The sequence below is a fragment of the Hyla sarda genome, chromosome 9 (genome assembly GCF_029499605.1).
Source record: "Hyla sarda isolate aHylSar1 chromosome 9, aHylSar1.hap1, whole genome shotgun sequence".
NCBI lineage: Eukaryota > Metazoa > Chordata > Amphibia > Anura > Hylidae > Hyla > Hyla sarda.
This window is the reverse complement of record NC_079197.1, coordinates 163,983,993-164,005,966: the sequence shown is the minus strand read 5'-3', so window position 1 is coordinate 164,005,966 and position 21,974 is coordinate 163,983,993. Positions and strand designations below refer to the sequence as shown.

The 21,974-nt window shown below is 46.8% G+C and overlaps 1 protein-coding gene across 4 annotated transcripts in view; it reads left to right on the top strand.

Moving 5' to 3' along the window:
* Window positions 1-11,600: 11,600 nt before the first annotated feature.
* Window positions 11,601-21,974, top strand: part of DHX16 (DEAH-box helicase 16) — a 38,798-nt gene continuing 28,424 nt past the window's right edge. For 2 of the 4 annotated variants that reach the window (XR_008847985.1, XM_056540606.1), the window contains exons 1-6: window positions 11,601-11,747; window positions 12,662-12,931; window positions 16,038-16,252; window positions 16,978-17,140; window positions 19,541-19,597; window positions 21,622-21,876. Coding sequence is in view for 3 of the 4 variants with exons in the window: in XM_056540606.1 (XP_056396581.1) it covers window positions 12,734-12,931; window positions 16,038-16,252; window positions 16,978-17,140; window positions 19,541-19,597; window positions 21,622-21,876 (888 nt within the window). In the remaining variant the exon portion in view is untranslated. Of the gene's footprint in view, window positions 11,748-11,899; window positions 12,020-12,661; window positions 12,932-16,037; window positions 16,253-16,977; window positions 17,141-19,540; window positions 19,598-21,621; window positions 21,877-21,974 lie in introns of those variants that run through there. The other 2 variants (XM_056540608.1, XM_056540607.1) reach the window with 2 other exon arrangements.

Below are 21,974 nucleotides of genomic sequence, written 5' to 3'. Positions count from 1 at the left end.
ACCCCTTTAACCCCCTACACACAGACTGCTCGGGCCCCCCCCCCTCCCTCACACTGAAGCCTTCACCATGCTTCCCCAAGTACTTACTGCTGCAGTAGATAGAGCCTTAGATAGATGCTGCAGTAGATAGAACCTTTGAAGAGTAGCTGTCACCAAACTATACTTTTAATATATTATTCCTTATGTAATTATAGGACACTTCGCTATTACTTGCTGTTAAAATTCTCAACTTTTATATGTTTTTAATGTGATTGAAAAAACAGCCACTAGGTGGCTCTGTTGTGTTCCCTGCGCAAGTCAAACAGTTAGTTTGGTCTCCACCCAGACCTGCAGAAGTCCAAACTGAGAAAGTGCATACGGGGCATGGTGAGGCACAGTTCTCCCTGCTGGGGAACGCCCACTTTCTCCTGCCGGGAGCTCACACAATGTGAGCAAGGGGAAAGGTATGATAAACAGCTTTTTAAAGCTCGGAAGGAGGGGTGTTAGGAGTAGTTAGGAAATATAATCTGAGTTAGTTTAGAAAATATGGTTTGATGACAGGTACTCTTTAATGATATCACCAAGAATGGCCTGCAGGCGGGTCTAGTGTTGGCTCTGTCAACCACCAGGAGCTAAAGGGCTGCCCGTGAGTTTCTGCATTTTGCTAATCACGGGATAATGATGCAATTTTTACCACAACCTTTCATAAATCACGGCAAAATGCTGAAACGCGCCTACAACACCCTAGTTACTTGGGGTTCCAATAGCTCCCCAGTGGGCCAGTCTGAGCCTGAATGGATGAATGTGTCTGTGTGTTGCCCTTCTGTGTGCAGTGTGGAGGAGGCATGGGACAGCACTTGAGAACAACAGTAAGCAGTATTGTCAGTCTTAATCCAATACTCTCCGTGATGTCACTTTGGAAGAATGCCATTCATGCTGGACAAATTCCATTGAAAATGTGACCAGTGACATTTCACGGCTCGCAGTAAGAATCATTGCTAATTCAGTGGGCCCCTAGCTGTATCTTTTTTAGTGGGGGTCAAGATCTAATCAGATTTAATCATCTGATTCTTAAATGGGTACTCCGCCCTTAGACATCATATCCCCTTTCCTTTGGATAGGGGATAAGATGCCTTATCGTTTGGGGTCTGGCCACTGGGACCCCCCGTGATCTCCAGGCCGGCACCCCGGGGTTCTGAACATAATTTTCAGAACGCTGGCTTCTGGTGGCTGTGGTCGTGATGTCACGCCACGCCCCCTCCATTCATGTCTACGGTAGGGGGCGTGGCGGCCGCCACGCCCCCTCGCTTAGACATGAATGGAGGGAGCATGGCGTGACGTCATGACCACAGCCACTTAAAGTGTACCTGTGGTCAACAAAAACTTTTTATATAATGTAGAGAATACCATTATATGTATATTTGTAATATACATTGGTTAAAAAAATGTGTATATTTTTGTCCTTGCAGCTATTGTCTGTGTGTCTCTATGAGGAGTCCAAATACAGGAAGTGAATACAGGAAGTGAGGGTGGACAAGCAGGGATATGTGCAGTAAGAAAAAGCAGGACAGTGTGCACTGAGGCTCTATAACATGCTCCTGGAGCATACATCAGGATGATTGACAAGCCAGGAGCCTGCACAGATCCCTGCTTGTCCTGTCCTCACTTCCTGTTTTTGGACTCATCATAGAGACACACAGACAATAGCTGCAGCATTTTTTCACCCAAATATATACACAATTTTTAACCAATGTATATTACAAATATACATATAATGGTATTATCTACATTACATAAAAAGTTTTTGTTGACCACAGGTACACTTTAACCCTTTAAGGACCAAGGACATACCGGTACGTCCTTGGTCCTGCTCTCCTGATATAACGCGGGGTTACACAGTAACCCCGCGTCATATCACGGCGGGCCCGGTGTCATAGTGAAGCCGAGACCCGCCTCTAATAGCGCGCAGCGCCGATCGCGGCGCCGTGCGCTGTTAACCCTTTAGCCGCGCGGCTAAAAGTGAAAGTGAAAGTGGCCGGCTAGCTCAGTCGGGCTGTTCGGGATAGCCGCGGCTAATCGCGGCATCCTGAACAGCTGACAGGACAGCGGGAGGGCCCCTTCCTGCCTCCTCGCTGTCCGATCGCCGAATGACTGCTCAGTGCCTGAGATCCAGGCATGAGCAGTCATGCGGCAGAATCGTTGATCGCTGGTTTCTTATGAGAAACCAGTGATCAATGATAAAGATCAGTGTGTGCAGTGTTATAGGTCCCTCTGGGATAACAATGATCAGTGTGTGCAGTGTTCTAGGTCCCTATGGGAGCTATAACACTGCAAAAAAAAAGTGGAAAAAAAAGTGAATAAAGATCATTTAACTCCTCCCCTATTAAAGTTTGAATCACCCCCCTTTTCCAATAAAAAAAAAACACAGTGTAAATAAAAATAAAAATAAACATATATGGTATCACCGCGTGCGGAAATGTCCGAATTATAAAAATATATCATTAATATAACCGCTCGGTCAATGGCGTGCGCGCAAAAAAATTCCAAAGTCCAAAATAGTGCATTTTTCGTCACTTTTTATATCATTTAAAAATGAATAAAAAGCGATCAATAAGTCCTATCAATGCAAAAATGGTACCGTTAAAAACTTCAGATCACGGCGCAAAAAATTAGCCATCATACCGCCCCGTATACGGAAAAATAAAAAAGTTATAGGGGACAGAAGATGACAATTTTAAACGTATTAATTTTCCTGCATGTAGTTATGATTTTTTCCAGAAGTCCGACAAAATCAAACCTATATAAGTAGGGGATCATTTTAATCGTATGGACCTACAGAATAAATATCAGGTGTCATTTTTACCGAAAAATGTACTACGTAGAAACGGAAGCCCCCAAAAGAAGCCCCTACAAAACAGCGTTTTTTTTTCAATTTTGTCGCACAATGATTTTTTTCCCGTTTCACCGTAGATTTTTGGGCAAAATTACTGACGTCATTACAAAGTAGAATTGGTGGCGCAAAAAATAAGCAATCATATGGATTTATAGGTGCAAAATTGAAATAGTTATGATTTTTTAAAGGCAAGGAGCAAAAAAAGAAAATGCAAAAACTGAAAAGCCATTGTGTTCAGAATGCCGGGGGGGGGGGGGGGGGGGGGGTTCCAGTGGCCGACTCCGCCGCCCCACCCCCCATTTAACACATCACAATTATACCAGGCTGAAATGGCTGATATTGCTGTATAGGCATTAAAGGGAAACTGACAGCAGGGTCACCCACTCTAACCTGCTGATACTGGCTAATAGTGCGGGAGGCGCAGATGTCAGAGGTCTTTTTCCTGTATGCCGTGGCACTCCTGAGATATGACTGTAGACAAGACAAACTTTCCTTTTTGCTCCTCACCTAGTTGCCACCAAATACAGTGACCCCTCGACCTATGATGGCCCTGACATATGATCATTTCAACATACGATCACTCTCAGAGGCCATCACATGTTGAAGGCAGCATCAACATTCGATGCTTTTGTCTGTCGGGGCCATCGCATAAACGGCTATCCGGCAGCGCAGACTGCTTCAGCTGCCACCGGATAGCTGTTTACGGTTCCCCGTGTGGTCCACTGACGATCACTTACCTGTCCTCGGGGCTCCGGCGCGTCCTCTTCGGGATCCCCTGCATCGTCAGCGCTCTCCATTGTCGTCATCACGTCGCTGCGCACGCCGTCCCGTCATCCAATAGGAGCGGCGTGCGTAGCGATGTGACGGCGGCGACGGAGAGCGCGGATGACGGTGAAGCAGAGGCCTTGCCGGAGCGATGGAGGGCGACATCCCGGGCAGCGGTGACGGTCCGGAGCGGCAGGGACAGGTGAGTACGCCTTCCAATACGAGTGGTCTTCAACCTGCGGACCTCCAGATGTTGCAAAACTACAACTCCAAGCATGCCCGGACAGCCGTTGGCTGTCCGGGCATGCTGGGTGTTGTAGTTTTGCAACATCTGGAGGTCTGCAGGTTGTAGAACACTGTCCTATACTTTACATTGCACGGATCCCTCAACATACGATGGTTTCAACAAACGATGGTCCATTTGGAACAGATTACCATCATATGTTGAGGGACCACTGTACACTAGACACAATCTGAACCAAATAAGTATATCCCTATATCCCTGTGGTCCCTGACTCTTGTTACTTCTTTGCGCTCAGCAAGTCGACCCTGGGCCTCCGCTATCTGCGTCAGAGCCTCCACCCAACGGATCATCTAGGGCATGGATGGGGGTCCCATTGGGAACATCTCTGAGACAAAGCTAACTTGAAGCTAACTTTGTATTGCATAAAGAAAAACAACCATGAATAACATAACAAACTGCTGAGTTTCACTCCTGTTTGTCTGTACGCAGCTCCTCGCTGCGTGTTTGTATACACTGAAGTTTGTATAAAGTCGGATAAAGATTGCCACAATGGGTTAGTGCAATTTTTTCACTTACTCTATCTACTAGTTGATACCATAAACAATAAGGTATAGCACAAAATCAGACAAATACAATGTGTATATAGGTCTAACCCACTCACAATCACAACAGCGGCCCACCCTAATCTTCACCCTAGCGGCCATTAAAGGGGTACTCCGCCCCTAGACATCTTATCCCCTATCCAAATGATAGGGGATAAGATGTCAGATCGCCGGGGTCCCGCTGCTGGGGACCCCGGGGATTAGTGCTGCAGCACCCGCTATCATTACTGCACAGAGCGAGATCAGTCTGCACTTAATGACGGGCAATACAGGGGCCGGAGCATCGTTACGTCACGGCTCCGCCCCTCGTGATGCCACGGCCCACCCCCGTCAATACAAGTCTATGGGAAGGGGGCGTGGTGGTCATCACGCCCCCTGCCATAGACTTGCATTAAGGGGACGGGCCATGATGTCATGAGGGGCGGAGCCATGACGTCACGCTGCTCCGGCCCCTGTATCGCCCGTCATTACGCACAGAGCGAACTCGCTCTGTGCTGTAATGATAGCGCGGTGCCGCAGCGGCGATCCCCGGGGTCCCCAGCAGCGGGACCGCGGCGATCTAACATCTTATCCCCTATCCTTTGGATAGGGGATAAGATGCCAGGGGCGGAGTACCACTTTAAGAACATTCAGTTGGTGCACATTGAATAGATGTGGCCCATACAAATTCCTGCTCCACAGTGTTACTTGGAGTAGGCCGAAACTCCCAAAATGTCCATGAATAGATCTCAAGGTCTTTTTTTCAGTATGTAAGTACAGAGTGCCCTGTTGTGGGAAAGAAAGAAAGGTTTTAGGCTTACCTTTGCACAGGTTTAAATCAGATCATGCCCAGTTTTAAATTCCTCTCACTGCACACAGAGGCTTCCTGCAACCAGCACTGGATCTTATTCAACAAGCTATCAGATTCCTCTCCTCTGTTGCAGACACTATTTGAACCAGGATCCCTCACAGTCTGTCAATCTGTGTCCTCTCTTTTTGCTCTGCGGCAACAGAAAAATCAAGGATGGTCATGAGTACATGTCCACAAAACTCCACCTTCCCCAGCTTTAGTCACTGCTCAGTTCATATGCTTGTGCAGTCCGCCATCTACTGGACACTTCATAAATTTGCAGGATAATACACAACAGTAATCCCAGGAAGCTACATATACTTTTTTGAAAGAAACAGTCCAATGTAACAAATGTATTGATAATGGCATGGAAGGATACCTCTCCCCCCCCCCCCCCCTATTTCGAGATGGTTCAATTTGGTTAATAAATATATACCATGGTATAGGATGTTGTATACTAGCCGTAACTGCCCCAAGAAATTTGATAAGGTCTGGATGCCCTGGCTTGTGCTGGGTGAGTTGGTGGTTCCCCTTAAGAGGGTTAGTTCTCCGAGTTAGTTTGGCTGTCTGGACTGGGCAGAGAGTTGGGAGGAGTGCTCCGGGAGTGTGTGTGTGTGAGCGTTTGTGGTCTGTCTTCGTGTCTGCTGTGTGTTTGTTGGGCGGCTGAGGTCTACCTGAAAGTGATTTGGCCATGCAGCTATCCTTTCCTTGTTAGGCTGTTTTGGTGGGTGGGGGGACTTTATGATGGGCCAATTGTGTGTGTAATATTTTGTTTTTTGCTGTCTGAAGTTGGATAAAAAGTTATAAATAAAAAAAAGGTGTATATTTTAGCCCCAACAGCTATTGTCTGTGTGTCTATTGTCTGACCAAATACAGGAAGTGTGGGTGGACAAACAGGGCTCTATACACCGAGAACAAGCAGGGCTCTGTACACCCAGGACAAGCAGGGCTCTGTACACTGAGGACAATTAGGGCTCTGTACACTGAGGACAAGCAGGGGGTCTGTACACTGAGGACAAGCAGGGCTCTGTACACTGAGGACAAGTAGAGCTCTGTACACAGAGGACAAGCAGGGCTCTGTACACTGAGGACAAGCAGGGCTCTGTACACTGAGGACCAATAGAGCTCTGTACACAGAGGACAAGCAGGGCTCTGTACACTGAGGACAAGCAGGGCTCTGTACACTGAGGACAAGCAGGGCTCTGTACACTGAGGACAAGCAGGGCTCTGCACCTGAGGACAAGCAGAGCTCTGTGCACAGAGGACAAGCAGGGCTCTGTACACTGAGGACAAGTAGGGCTCTGTACACTGAGGACAAGCAGGGCTCTGTACAATGAGGACAAGCAGGGATCTGTACACTGAGGACAAGCAGGGCTCTGTACACTGAGGACAAGCAGGGCTCTGTACACTGAGGACAAGCAGGGATCTGCACCTGAGGACAAGCAGAGCTCTGTGCACAGAGGACCAGCAGGGCTCTGTACACTGAGGACAAGTAGGGCTCTGTACACTGAGGACAAGCAGGGCTCTGTACAATGAGGACAAGCAGGGATCTGTACACTGAGGACAAGCGGGGCTCTGTACACTGAGGACAGGCAGGGCTCTGAACACTGAGGACAAGCAGGGCTCTGTACACTGAGGACAAGCAGGGCTCTGTACACTGAGGACAAGCGGGGCTCTGTACACTGAGGACAAGCGGGGCTCTATACACTGAGGACAAGCGGGGCTCTGTACACTGAGGACAAGCGGGGCTCTGTACACTGAGGACAAGCAGGGCTCTGTGCAGTGAGGACAAGCAGGGCTCTGTACACTGAGGACAAGCAGGGCTCTGTACACTGAGGACAGGCAGGCCTCTGAACACTGAGGACAAATAGAGCTCTGTACACAGAGGACAAGCAGGGCTCTGTACACTGAGGACAAGCAGGGCTCTGTACACTGAGGACAAGCAGGGCTCTGTACACTGAGGACAAGCAGGGCTCTGTACACTGAGGACAAGCAGGGCTCTGTACACTGAGGACAAGCAGGGCTCTGTACACTGAGGACAAGCAGGGCTCTGTGCACTGAGGACAAGCAGGGCTCTGTACACTGAGGACAAGCAGGGCTCTGTACACTGAAGACAAGCAGGGCTCTGCACACTGAGGACAAGCAGGGCTCTGTACACTGAGGACAAGCAGGGCTCTGTACACTGAGGACAAGCAGGGCTCTGTACACTGAGGACAAGCAGGGCTCTGTACACTGAGGACAAACAGGGCTCTGTACACTGGGGACAAGCACGGCTCTGTACACTGAGGACAAGCAGGGCTCTGTACACTGAGGACAAGCAGGGCTCTGTACACTGAGGACAAGCAGGGCTCTGTACACTGAGGACAGGCAGGGCTCTGTACACAGAGGACAAGTTGGGCTCTGTACACTGAGGACAAGCAGAGCTCTGTACACTGAGGACAAACAGGGCTCTGTACACTGAGGACAAGCAGGGCTCTGTACACTGAGGACAAGCAGGGCTCTGTACACTGAGGACAAGCCGGGCTCTGTACAGCAAGGACAAGCAGGGCTCTGTACACTGGGGACAAGCATGGCTCTGTACACTGAGGACAAGCAGGGCTCTGTACACTGAGGACAAGCAGGGCTCTGTACACTGAGGACAAGCAGGGCTCTGTACACTGAAGACAAGTAGGGCTCTGTGCACTGAGGACAAGCAGGGCTCTGTACACTGAGGACAAGCAGGGCTCTGTGCACTGAGGACAAGCAGAGCTCTGTACACAATGGACAAGCAGGGCTCTATACACTGAGGACAAGCAGGGCACTGTACACTGAGGACAAGCAGGGCTCTGTACACTGAGGACAAGCAGGTCTCTGTACACTGAGGACAAGCAGGGCTCTGTACACTGAGGACAAGCAGGGTTCTGTGTACTGAGGACAAGTAGGGCTCTGTACACTGAGGACAAGCAGGGCGCTGTACACTGAGGACAAGCAGGGCTCTGTACACTGAGGACAAGCAGGGCTCTGTACACTGAGGACAAGCAGGACTCTGTACACTGAGGACAAGCAGGACTCTGTACACTGAGGACAAGCAGGGCTCTGTGCACTGAGGACAAGCAGGACTCTGTACACTGAGGACAAGCAGGGCTCTGTACACGGAAGACAAGCAGCGCTCTGTACACTGAGGACAAGCAGGGCTCTGTACACTGAGGACACGCAGGGCTCTGTACACTGAGGACAAGCAGGGCTCTGTACACTGAGGACAGGCAGGGCTCTGTACACTGAGGACAAGCAGGGCTCTGTACACTGAGGACAAGCAGGGCTCTCTACACTGAGGACAAGCAGGGCTCTGTACACTGAAGACAAGCAGGGCTCTGTACACTGAGGACAAGCAGGGCTTTGTACACTGAGGACACGCAGGGCTCTATATACTGAGGACAAGCAGGGCTCTGTACACTGAGGACAGGCAGGGCTCTGAACACTGAGGACAAGCAGGGCTCTGTACACTGAGGACAAGCAGGGCTCTGTACACTGAGGACAAGCGGGGCTCTGTACACTGAGAACAAGCGGGGCTCTGTACACTGAGGACAAGCAGGGCTCTGTACACTGAGGACAAGCAGGGCTCTGTGCAGTGAGGACAAGCGGGGCTCTGTACACTGAGGACAAGCAGGCCTCTGTACACTGAGGACAAGCAGGGCTCTGTACACTGAGGACAGGCAGGGTTCTGAACACTGAGGACAAGCAGGGCTCTGTACACTGAGGTCAAGCAGGGCTCTGTACACTGAGGACAAGCAGAGCTCTGTACACTGAGGACAAGCAGAGCTCTGTACACTGAGGACAGGCAGGGCTCTGTACACTGAGGACAAGCGGGGCTCTGTACACTGAGGACAAGCAGGGCTCTGTACACTGAGGACAAGCAGGGCTCTGTACACTGAGGACAAGCAGGGCTCTGTACACTGAGGACAAGCAGGGGCTCTGTACACTGAGGACAAGCAGGGCTCTGTACACTGAGGACAAGCAGGGGCTCTGTACACTGAGTACAAACAGGGGCTCTGTACACTGAGGACAAGCAGGGCTCTGTACACTGAGGACAAGCAGGGGCTCTGTACACTGAGGACAAGCAGGGCTCTGTACACTGAGGACAAGCAGGGCTCTGTACACTGAGGACAAGCGGGGCTCTGTACACTGAGGACAAGCAGGGCTCTGTGCAGTGAGGACAAACAGGGCTCTGTGCACTGAGGACAAGCGGGGCTCTGTACACTGAGGACAAGCAGGGCTCTGTGCAGTGAGTCTCTGTGATATGCTCCTGGCTCACACAGCAGGAGGATTGACAAGCCAGGAGCCTACACAGAGTCCTGCTTGTCCCGCTCTCACTTCCTGTATTTGGACTCCTCTTAGAGACACACAGGCAATAGCCACAGCGTCAGTGTTTTTTACACAGAAATATGCAAATGTTTTAATCACTGTATATTAAAAATAAACATATAATGGTATTATCTACATTGAATAAAAAGTTTTTATTGATGACAGATACACTTTAAGTGTCATCCACTTGGGGGGGGGGGGGGCGGTTCGGGTAGGGTTCGATCTGCTGGGACCCCCAGCAATCTCCTGCCCGGTGGCCTGGCTCTCTGCATGAATGCAATTAGAGATGAGCGAACTTACAGTAAATTTGATTCGTCACGAACTTCTCGGCTCGGCAGTTGATGACTTATCCTGCGTAAATTAGTTCAGCCTTCAGGTGCTCCGGTGGGCTGAAAAAGGTGGATACAGTCCTAGGAAAGAGTCTCCTAGGACTGTATCCACCTTTTCCAGCCCATCTGAGCACCTGAAAGCTGAGCTAATTTATGCAGGAAAAGCCATCAACTGCCGAGCCGAGAAGTTCGTGACGAATCGAATTTACTGTAAGTTCGCTCATCTCTAAATGCAATGTGTCGACCATGGCACAAAGTGGCCGACATGACCCTTCCATGCATCTCTATGGGTGAGCCAGAGATACCCGAACACTGTATCTCCGTCTCTCCCATAGGGCATAAGTTTTGTGATACTGGATACAATTTTTGCCCCAGATTTATCAAAATTTGTGAGAGAAAAACTGGAGTGATTTTTCCACATCAACCAATCACAACTCAGCTAATGATTAGTTGCTGTGGAAGAATCACTCCATTTTTTTTCTCACAAAATGTGATATACCTTGGCCTTAAAGGGGTACTCCAGTGCTCCAGGGTTCATAGGCCTTGATTGTGATGTCATGGTTGAGCCCCCTTGTGACTCCACACCACGCCCCCTTCATTCATGTCTATGGGAGGGGGCGTGGTGTGGAGTCACAAGGGGGCGACACGCCCCCTCCCATAAACATGAATGGATGGGGCGTGGTGTGATGTCACGAAAGGGCGTGCCATCACGCCCCCTTCATTCATGTCTATGGGAGGGGGCGTGTCTGCGACACGCCCCCTCCCATAAACATGAATGGAGGGGGCGTGGTGTGATGTCACGAAAGGGCGTGGCCGTGACATCGCAATCACCGCTGCAGGAACCCGGCATTTGTTTAGAAGATGATGTCTGATCGCGGGGGTCCCGCTGCTGGGGACATCACATCCCCTAGCATTTGGATAGGGGATAAGATATCTAGCAGCGGAGTACCCCTTTAAAGAGTTTTACAAGCAGTAAAACATAGCAGAAACTATACAAATTGTTTATCGTTGTATAGCATGTCAATTTTTCTGCACAGTGACCATTCCATATACGAAACCCCCAAAATTGCATTTTTTTCTTTTCTCAATATTAGTCCACAAATTATTTGGAGTAACTTCACAGCAAATTCTGTGGTAAAATGTGAGATATCATTACAAAGTACAATTAGTCCCGCATAAAACAAGCCTCATATGGGTCTCTAGATGGGATATTGAAGAACTATGGCTCTGAGAAGGCGAGGAGAGAAAAGCGAAAAGCGTAAAAATGAAAATTTGGTGCTTCAAGGGGTTAAAACACTGTGGAAAGTTGACCTGTTGCCATAGCAGCCAAATTGCTTCTTTTATAAAAAAATAAATAAATAAATAAATAAACAAGCAATCTTATTGGTTGCTATGGGCAACTGAATCACTTGCACAGGTCCTTTCTTATTGACATAAGTCGCAGAGCATTACTATTGTTTTTCCAGGCCTGACCACTAGGGGCCAATAACGATCCTTACACATAACGATTGTATCTCATCAATGGCAGCAACCAGCTCCATAGTGACTGCAGTACTGAGAGTAACACGCGACTCTACTGAATCCCATTGCGCATGTGTACCGCATTACCCGGACGTGACGTTGCCGACACGCACATGCGTTCCACTATGCGGATGAGCGCACCAACGAGAGCGAATGACGTCATCAATAGTCGCCAGTGCCGAATATTTTGTCCGTCTTGTTTTGTGTGCGGGGAAGCGGTGTACGTTTTACTGACGCGTTATAGGTGAGTTATAATATTTTTTTTTTTTTTTTTTATTGTATTGCAATATTGTGACACTGAGTCTCTGTAAAGGACGTAGGCGCAAAGTTTTCTGGGACTTGTAGTGCTGTAATCGACTGGTGAGCCACGTGGTATGTTCCGCAGATGCAGAGGAGGCGTCTAGTGATTGGTTGCTCGGGGCAACCAATCAAAACACTGCTGTCATTTTCAAACCTACAGTGGGAAAAAGAAAAGCTGGGAACTGACTGGTTGCCAGGGGCAACGTGGAAAGTACTGTCTGTATAATTTTTAGGTCCCTTTTTTTCTAAACCAGTGTTTTCAAACCAGGGTGCCTATAACTGTTGCCAAACTACAATTCCCAGCATGCCTGGAGAGCCGAAGGCATGCTGGGATTTGTAGTTTTACACCGTGGTCAACACGCCCAATTCAGGAGGAGAACCGGGCCTGTGCTGAAGATTATGGGGGGTCACAGCGATCGGAGAACCCACCCCCACCCCAATCTGATCCTTAGGATATGGCAGGCATAGGCAACCTTTGGCACTGCAGATGTTTTGGACTACATCTCCCATGATGCTCTTACAGCCACAATGCTGACAAAGCATCATGGGAGATGTAGTCCAAAACATCTGCAGTGCCAAAGGTTGCCTATGCCTGGGATAGGGGATACGTTTTGTATCCCGGAGTTCTCTTTTTTAATTGAAAGATCCCGTTGTGGCAGCAATTAACAAAACAGAAGTCTCTTTACTTGCGATCTCCTGCACAACTCTTATCGGACGCGGACAGACGCTGCCGGATCGTAAGCTGTAGCATTGCCGAGACAGCCATAGGGCATCCTTAAAGCATTCTGTTCATTCTGTATCCTGCTCTATCAAATCCCTTTAACTGTATATTTTGTTTTTCTCATCATCTTCCCCCAGTCTTCCCCTGTCTTTCCTGCATGACGTCCAGAGCGCGGCTGGCGTATCCGAGAACCGTAGGTGTCATCCAGTATGGACGGAATAGAAGCGTGGGTGAAGGAGCGGCTCCACGATGTCCTGGGAATGAGCGATCGCCACGTGGCGCAATTCCTTGTCGGCATCGCCCGGCGCAGTTCAAACACTGCAGACTTTCTGAGTCGTCTAAATGACACAGGAGCCATTGACATGACGGACAAAGTGCGCACCTTCGCAGAGGAGCTGTGGGGGAAGGTGAGATGGTTAACACTGTACATTGCCTAATTACAGCCTAAGGCTCGGGCTCTGTGCATCCCCCATGCTTTACATTGCAGGTTAGGCTTACCAATATACTAAGACTTCCATTGTAAGGAACAAGCAACTAGACCAGTGTTTCCCTACCAGGGTGCCTCCAGCTGTTGCAAAACTACAACTCCCAGCATGCCCGGACAGCCAACGGCTGTCCGGGCAAGCTGGGAGTTGTAGTTTTGCAACAACTGGAGGCACCCTGGTAGGGAAATCCTGAACTAGCCCAATGTTTCTCAAGCTGTGATGCAGACCTCACTGGCGGTGATTGAGCACTGACCTTGACTCTCTTAAACAGTAACACAGACTATGGATGGAGCATCAGTGTTAGAGATGAGCGAACTTACAGTAAATTCGATTTGTCACAAACTTCTCGGCTCGGCAGTTGATAACTTATCCTGCGTAAATTAATTCAGCCTTCAGGTGCTCTGGTGGGCCGGAAAAGGTGGATACAGTCCTAGGAAAGAGTCTCCTAGGACTGTATACATCTTTTCCAGCCCACGGGAGCACCTGAAAGCTGAACTAATTTATGCAGGAAAAGTAATCAACTGCCGAGCCGAGAAGTTCATGACGAATCAAATTTACTGTAAGTTTGCTCATCTCTAATCAGTGTGCATACTCATCTACTGCTCCGTTCAGACAGGGACACAGGATCCCCCTTTTTGGGTTAGGTGAGATCCTCAGTGATCTGACATTTATCCTGTGGATGTATTGATTCTGGGACACCTCCTTTGAAGCATAACTCCGATGATCCTCCTGCGGCAGGACACCTCTTTAAAGGAGGGGTACTCCGGTGGAAAACTTTTTTTTTTTTAAATGAACTTGTGCCAGAAAGTTAAACAGATTTGTAAATTACTTCTATTAAAAAAATCTTAATCCTTTTAGTACTTTTTAGCAGCTGTATGCTACAAAGGAAATTCTTTACTTTTTGAATTTCCTTTTTGTTTGTCCACAGTGCTCCCTCTGCTGACACCTGATGTCTGTATCAGGAACTATCCAGAGCAGCATATGGGGATTTTCTCCTGCTCTTGACAGTTCCTGATACGGGCATCAGGTGTCAGCAGAGAGCACTGTGGACAAGACAAAAAAGAAATTAAAAAAATAAAAATTTTCCTCTGTAGCATACAGCTGCTAAAAAGTACTGAAAGGATTAAGATTTTTTTTAATATAGATAATTTGCAAATCTGTTTAACTTTCTGGCGGTAGTTCATAAAAAAATAAAATAAAAAATAAAAAGTTTTCCACCGGAGTACCCCTTTATAACTCCTGGCCACTTTGTAACCCGAAACTAAACAGATATCCTGCCGCAGGACCATAATCAGAGTTATTCTTTACTGGGATTATTTACTTATCTGAGGATTATTTACATATCTATTTATTTATTTATTTTTTAAACTGTTCCCAGAAAAGAAAAAAGTTCCTGGTTCCAATGAGCAGCTCCACTTCTGGAATCTGGAGTTAACACATGCAGTTGCCCACTCAGCCAGTCAGTAGGACATCTTGTGCCGACCCCGATCCCAGAAGTGCTGCACAGTGGGACCAGGAGCTCCGTGAGAATGGTGGAGGCAGGGAAAGTAAGTATTGGTTTTTATTTTACTTTTGTTTTATTTTTTATTTTTTTTGTTATGTTCAGCACCTGCTAGGGCGAATGCCCCTTTTTAAAGCATATGTCCAATGTTTCTCTTTTGCCAGTTCTGCAAAGTTGAGCGTGAAGACAAGCTAAGTGGTACAGATGCCTTGTCCAAAGTCTCTTCAAATTAATGCAATTAAAAGCAATAGAAAACCTGAGCTAATTTCTTCCATAAACTGCACCAGGTTGTGTGTGGAATTGAAGTGAATGGAGACAAGTTATAATGCCACCCACAACCTGAGGACAGGGGTGGCGCTGTTTTGGGAAGAAAACCTGGTTTTCTATTCCTGGACAGCCCCCTTTAAACTTTTTATAACTGTCGGGAGATCAATTCTGGACTTTAAAGGGGTACTCCAGTGGAAAACAATTTCTTTCAGATCAACTGGTGCCAGAAAGTTAAACAGATTTAAAAATTACTTCTATTAAAAATCTTAATCCTTCCAGTACTTATCAGCTGCTGTATGCTCCAGAGGAAGTTAAATTGTTCTTTTCTGTCTCACCACAGTGCTCTCTGCTGCCATCTCTCTCCATGTCAGGAACTGTCCAGAACAGGAGAGGTTTGTTATGGGGATTTGCTCCTTCTCTGGACAGTTCCTGACATGAACAGAGAGGGGTCAGCAGAGAGCACTGTGGTCAGACAGAAAAGAAATTCAAAAAGAAAATAACTTCATCTGGAGCATTTTTTAATAGAATTAATTTACAAATCTGTATAACTTTCTGGAGCCAGTTCATATGAAAAAAATTGTTTTCCACCGAAGTATCCCTTTAAGTTAGTCTAAAAAATTGGAACCCCCCCCCCCTTTTTTTTTTTATTGGGGAAAAATATAAAATAAATAAAAATAAAAAAAAGGAATAGAAATCAGCTCATTGCATTGTAATAATTGAAGAGAGTTGCTTTCAGACTCCCAAAAATCTTAGCCGTTTTGGCCTAAGAAGTGCCCCAAAAAATTGTTTTTCACCGAAGTATCCCTTTAAGTTAGTCTAAAAAATTGGAACCCCCCCCCCCTTTTTTTTTTTTATTGGGGAAAAATATAAAATAAATAAAAATAAAAAAAAGGAATAGAAATCAGCTCATTGCATTGTAATAATTGAAGAGAGTTGCTTTCAGACTCCCAAAAATCTTAGCCGTTTTGGCCTTAGAAGTGCCCCACATACTTCATGCTCTTATTAGCAATTGGCACATGAGGTAGAATGCCTTGTGTTCCGTCAGCATGTTTGGCCATGACTGCCAGGATGAGGAATATGGCACTAGAGTAACAATGTTGCATTGTGGGTAACCGGATATGGCGTATGGCGACTGGGAGAGGGGAGGGTGCCGTTGGGTGCGCTATATACCAGTGCCAAATATCCAGCTATGTTCACACTGCCATAATGGGAGAAATTAGGCTGTTAAAGAGTTTTATCTTCATTCTCTCATTGTCTTAGCTGCCCCATAAAGCCCCGGTTGAGCGTCCGGCCAGAGCTGCCGAGCGAGAGGCTTTAGCACTGCAGCAGAAAAACAAATCCTATGCTCTGCTGGAAGACAGCGACGAGGAAGAGGAGGAGAAGGTGGCAAGCAAAGACGAGAAGAAGAGGAAAAAGAAACATCTGAGGAAGAGGAGGAAAGAGGAATTGTCTGACAGCGAAAGTGACCGAGCACAGTGAGTATACTCCATGGTCCCTTCTGAGTGATTTTAAAGGGGTACTCCGGTGGAAAACTTATTTAGTTATTTATTTATTTTTTAAATCAACTGGTGCCAGAAAGTTAAAAAGATTTGTAAATTACTTCTATTAAAAAAAATCTTAATCCTTCCAGTACTTATCAGCTGCTGAATACTACAGAAGAAATTCTTTTCTTTTTGGAACACAGAGCTCTCTGTTGACATCTCTGTCCATTTTAAGAACTGTCCAGAGTAGGAGAAAATCCCCATAGCAAACATATGCTGCTCTGGACAGTTCCTAAAATGGGCAGAGGTGTCAGCAGAGAGCACTGTGCTCGTGATGTCAGCAGAGAGCTCTGTGTTCCAAAAAGAAAAGAATTTCCTCTGCAGTATACAGCAGCTGATAAGTACTGGAAGGATTAAGATTTTTTTTAATAGAAGTAATTTACAAATCTTTTTAACTTTCTGGCACCAGTTGATAAAAAATAATAATAATAATAATTTTCCACCAGAGTACCCCTTTATGAATTTATGTTCTATCAGTTGTTTGACCTCCAGGTGTTGCAAAACTACAACTCCCAGCATGCCCGGACAGCCGTTGGCTGTCCGGGCATGCTGGGAGTTGTAGTTTTGCAACATCTGGAGGTCCGCAGTTTGGAGACCACTGTTCTATACACTCCTGATCTCTGCGTGCTATCCATTTATCTGTTTCTTGTTTCTGCCAGAAATGAGAAGGCGCCATCGCCGCAGGTCATCTCTGACGATGAGGAGGAGCGGGAAGAGCAGGCCAGGTTGAAGGACCTTGAAGAGAGAGATGCGTTTGCGGAGAGGGTAAAACTTCGAGATAAAGAAAAGACCAGGAACATTGTAGAGAGGTCTGACAAAAAGGTGAGACCCCCTAATGGGGGATTAAGCTTTGACGTTATATGATGAAAGTGCCTTCATATAGTCACCATAGACCCATCGTAATCACTGATACTTTAATACTCCATCAGCTCAGATCATGGAATATATCACAAGATGTTTAAAAGTGTACATACACCTTAAAGAGTAGCTCCCACCATCTTTGGCAGACTTCCCCAGCAGGCATGACGTCACTGATACCTGCTGGGGCCAACTTCCGCCCTTAGCTCATCTATACACCTATACACCCTTATTTTATCTATACAGGTCGTGATGGTTTTCCTAAACAGTGTACCTCCACCTGTTTCACCACTACAACTCCCAGCTTGCCCTGACGTCTATTGGCTGTCAGGGCATGCTGGGAGTTGTAGTGTTGAAACATCTGGAGGCTCCGTGTGTTGAAAACAATGTATCTTTGTTATGGCCGTGGCGGGATCAGACGAATTCAGCTGTGACCTCACAGCAGTCTAGGAGGGAGACCCCTAGTGGCCAGATTTCAAAAGCAAAATACAATATTTTTTAACCGCCCAAAAAATTGAAGTATATTAGAAATATATTGTAGTGCATAAGTATTACAACATATCAAAAAATAAAGTTAATGACAGTGCCCATTTAAGGGTGGGGTCACATGTAGTGCATCTGCCTTCTGCTGTGCCTGTGTGTGCTGCTTTTTTTGCTCATAGCAGCACACACGGGCATGAACAGTGTACTCACAGACATTGCGGTTGCTCCCCCTGCTCCCTGAGCCAGGCAAAGAGTGGCCGCGATGTCTGTGAGTACACTGCGCATGCGCGAGCGACTAGCAAATCACTGTGTGTCTGCTCGTACCGGCGGATTGCTGCTACGAGCAGACAAAGCAGGACTCACGGGGCACATCTGGAGGCACACTCTCTAGGGACGGTGAGTAGCACATCCCCAGTGTCAAATACGTTGCAGATGTGCTATATGTGACCCTACCCTGAGGGGCTATTCACACGTACAGTATCCTGCGCATATTTGATGCAGAGGATTTGAAGCTGCAGACTTTTTGCTGCAAAGTTCAGTGTTAAAGGGGTACTCTGGTGGAAAACATTTAAAAAAAAAAAAATAATCAACTGGTGCCAGAAAGTTAAACAGATTTGTAAATGACTTCTATTTAAAAATCTTTACCCTTCCAGTACTTTTTAGCAGCTGTATGCTACAGGGGAAATTTCTTTTTCTTTTTGAGTTTCTTTTTTTGTCTTGTCCACAGTGCTCTCTGCTGACACCTGATGCCCGTATCAGGAACTGTCCAGAGCAGGAGAAAATCCTCATGGCAAACCTATGTCAGCAGAGAGCACTGTGGTGGACAAGACAAAAAAGAAATTCAAAAAGCAAAGATATCCTCTGTAGCTTACAGCTGCTAATAAGTACTGGAAGGATAAAGATTTTTTTTTAATAGAAGTCATTTACAAATCTGTTTAACTTTCTGGCACCAGTTGATTTAAAGAAAAAAAAAAATGTTTTCCATCAGACTACCCCTTTAAGTAAATGTCTGACCACGGCTTCAATTCTGCAGCTTCAAATCCTGCAGTGCTAAACACAGTTTTGGAGGGCTGAATGGGGGAAGGAAACTGTAATATATTGGGATCCTGTTTATTACGAATAAATGATCAGCACAATAAAAAGTTATACAGCCAGAGAGATTTATCACTTCTTCGCTTGAAGACCTTTATGGGATGGAACCACATGGGGGGAGATTTATCAAAACCTGTGCAGAGGAAGAGTGGTGCAGTTGCCCATAGCAACCAATCAGATTGCTTCTTTCATTTTCCACAGGCCTCTAAAGAGGCCTGTGGAAAATGAAAGAAGCAATCTGATTGGTTGCTATGGGCAACTGCACCACTCTTCCTCTGCACAGGTTTTGATAAATCTCCCCCATGGAGATTATGCAGGTGTAAGCACAGCATTAGTCTGTATATTCCAGCGCATTTCTTGATTTCCACTATTTAAAAGAATAGATAAACTAAGCTTGTTTCTTCTAAAAACCGCTCCACCCCTGTCCTCAGGTTGTGTGTGGTATTACAGCTTGGCTCCATTCACTTCAGTGCAACTGAGCTGCAATACCACACTTAACCGGAACATAGAAGTGGTGCTGTTACGTCTTTTTTCTTCAAATCAACTCTGTTTTTCTGGATAACACCTTTTAAATGGGTCCCGTTTCTTTGAACATTCATGGTATAGCCTTCTGGAAAGAAGCTTTGTTCTGGTGTTTTAGTAGTAATATTGCCACCCTCACCCACTAGGTCTGGTATTGTGGCAGCAGACATGTCCCCAAAAGGACAGCGCTGTAGTGTCTGTTAGTCTGATGCTGTGGTCTGTACATTGCTGCTATTTTCATGTACTGAGTGTGTTCTTTCTCTTTAGGCTTATGAAGAAGCGCAAAAGAGACTCAAACTGGCAGAGGAGGATCGTAAACAAATGGTAAGTGCTATTTTGGGGTTAAATGTGTGACCCCCCCCCCCCTTGGCACACGTTACTTATATGTCCACAACAAACATACGATAGATGATTTAACCCTTTCACACCCCCATTTGCCAGGGTCGGGGTTTGTGTTTTAAGTCCCATACAAGTCTATGAGAAATATATGTTACTGCATAACTTCCAAACGGCTGGAGATATTTCGATAATACTTGGTCACATGTTACTTATATGTCCACTTAAAATATAGGATAGTTAATTTAATCCTTAACTACCCCCATTGGTGAGGTTCAGGGTTTTTGTTTAAAGTCCCATGCAAATCTATGGGAAATGTATGGAAATTACAGGATATGAGGATGGGACATGGGGAATGGGGTCGGGATAGGAGGTCGAGATATGGGGTTGGGATATGACAACAATATATGAGGACGGGATGTGAAGTCAAAATCTTCTTCCTTTATTGATTTTCTTCCCCAACAAGGATTAGGAAGGAAAAACCGGGCAACGCCGGGTACTCAGCTAGTTTTAAATAAAACTACTTTACTAGTCTTTTGTGCTTGTGTTATATCCCCACCTTTTAAAGGGGTACTCCGCCCCTAGACATCTTATCCCCTATCCAAAGGACAGGGGATAAGATGTTAGATCGCTGCGGTCCCGCTGCTGGGGACCCCGGGGATCGCTGCTGCAGCACCCCGCTATCATTACTGCACAGAGAGAGATCGCTCTGCACGTAATGACGGGCAATACAGGGGCCGGAGCATCGTTACGTCAAGGCTCCGCCCCTCGTGACGTCACGGCCCGCCCCATCAATACAAGTCTATGGGAGGGGGCGTGGCGGTCGTCACGCCCCCTGCCATAGACTTGCATTAAGGGGACGGGCCGTGATGTCATGAGGGGCAGAGCCATGACGTCACGCTGCTCCGGCCCCTGTATCGCCCGTCATTACGCACAGAGGGGGGTGCTGCAGCAGCGATCCCCGGGGTCCACAGCAGTGGTCCTTTTGGATAGGGGATAAGATGCCAGGGGCGGAGTACCCCTTTAACTTGTGAGCACCCAGTAAAACCTGGATTTCGTACACCTGGTCCTGGTTTCTTTTTATTGTGCCTTTTGGATTCCGGGTGAAGTAGAGTACAAAGCTCACCGGAGTGGCCCAAATGTGGTGCATTGATTTATGGTGATTCTTCAAAGCAAGAAAGCTCCCTGGTGCAGCACTGTATAGAATCCCTATAAGTGATATTTGACCACGCATAAGGATTCTATGCACTGCTTCACCAGGGAGCACCCTCTCTTGTGTTTTTTATTTGCTTTGAAGAAAATAAGGCCGGGTTTACACGGCTGAAAATGTGCGGCACATTTGTATAATCTGACGGGCGCTAGGACCGCTCGAAAATGCCTTGTATTTTTTATTTATATTATATATATATATATATATATATATATATATATATATAGCAATTAATCCACATAAAGACTAGACAAGTCTATTCTTTCTGTTGATGCCAGATTAAGGAAATTCTGCCATGTGCACAGTGCTGCAGAATGAATGAAATGAACGGGACTCTGCTGCAGCGAAATGTCTGTGCGGAATATTCCGGCGGAATACTGCACCGACATTCCGCCGTGTAAACATACCCTAAGAGTCGGCAGGAATAATTGGTCTTTGTGTACAGTCTGCTGCGCTATTCCAGAAAAAAAAAAATAAAGTGTACTGCTATATACAGGCCTGATAGAGTCCAAAAGAACACCCCAAGTCAAGTGAATGAGGGCCTATGGCAGGGCATCCCAACCAGGGTGCCCACAGCTGTTGCAAAACTACAACTCCCAGCATGCCCGGACAGCCTTTGGCTGTCCGGGCATGCTGGGAGTTGTAGTTTTGCAACAACTGGAGGCACCCTGGTTGGGAAACACTGGTCTATGGATACATTTGACATTTTGAGCGTTTCCGGTGCAGACATGCACTGCGAAGACAATGTAGCTTGTCGCCACAATGTGATAGCGCCTTATTCTACTTTCTCTCTTTGTTGCAGATTCCAGAGTTGCGGAAAAAGTCCCGCAGAGACTATCTTGGGAAGAGAGAAAAGGAAAAGCTTGAGGACCTGGAAGCCGAGATAGCGGATGAAGAGTATTTCTTCGCAGACAGCAGGTTGACGGCGGCCGAGAGGAAAGACCTTGAATACAAGAGGAAAGTCAGGGATTTGGCCAAAGACTACAAGAAAGCCGGGGAGAAGGAACGCATGGAAAAACATGACCGATATTTCATGCCTGAGGAGAGTCGGAGTAAAGTACGTCTTCTCTTTATAGAAGCTGGGGGGGGAAGAGAGTAGTGTAATGTCCTCTGTAGAAAGACTATCCCCTGATCTAAAGAGAACAATTGTATTTT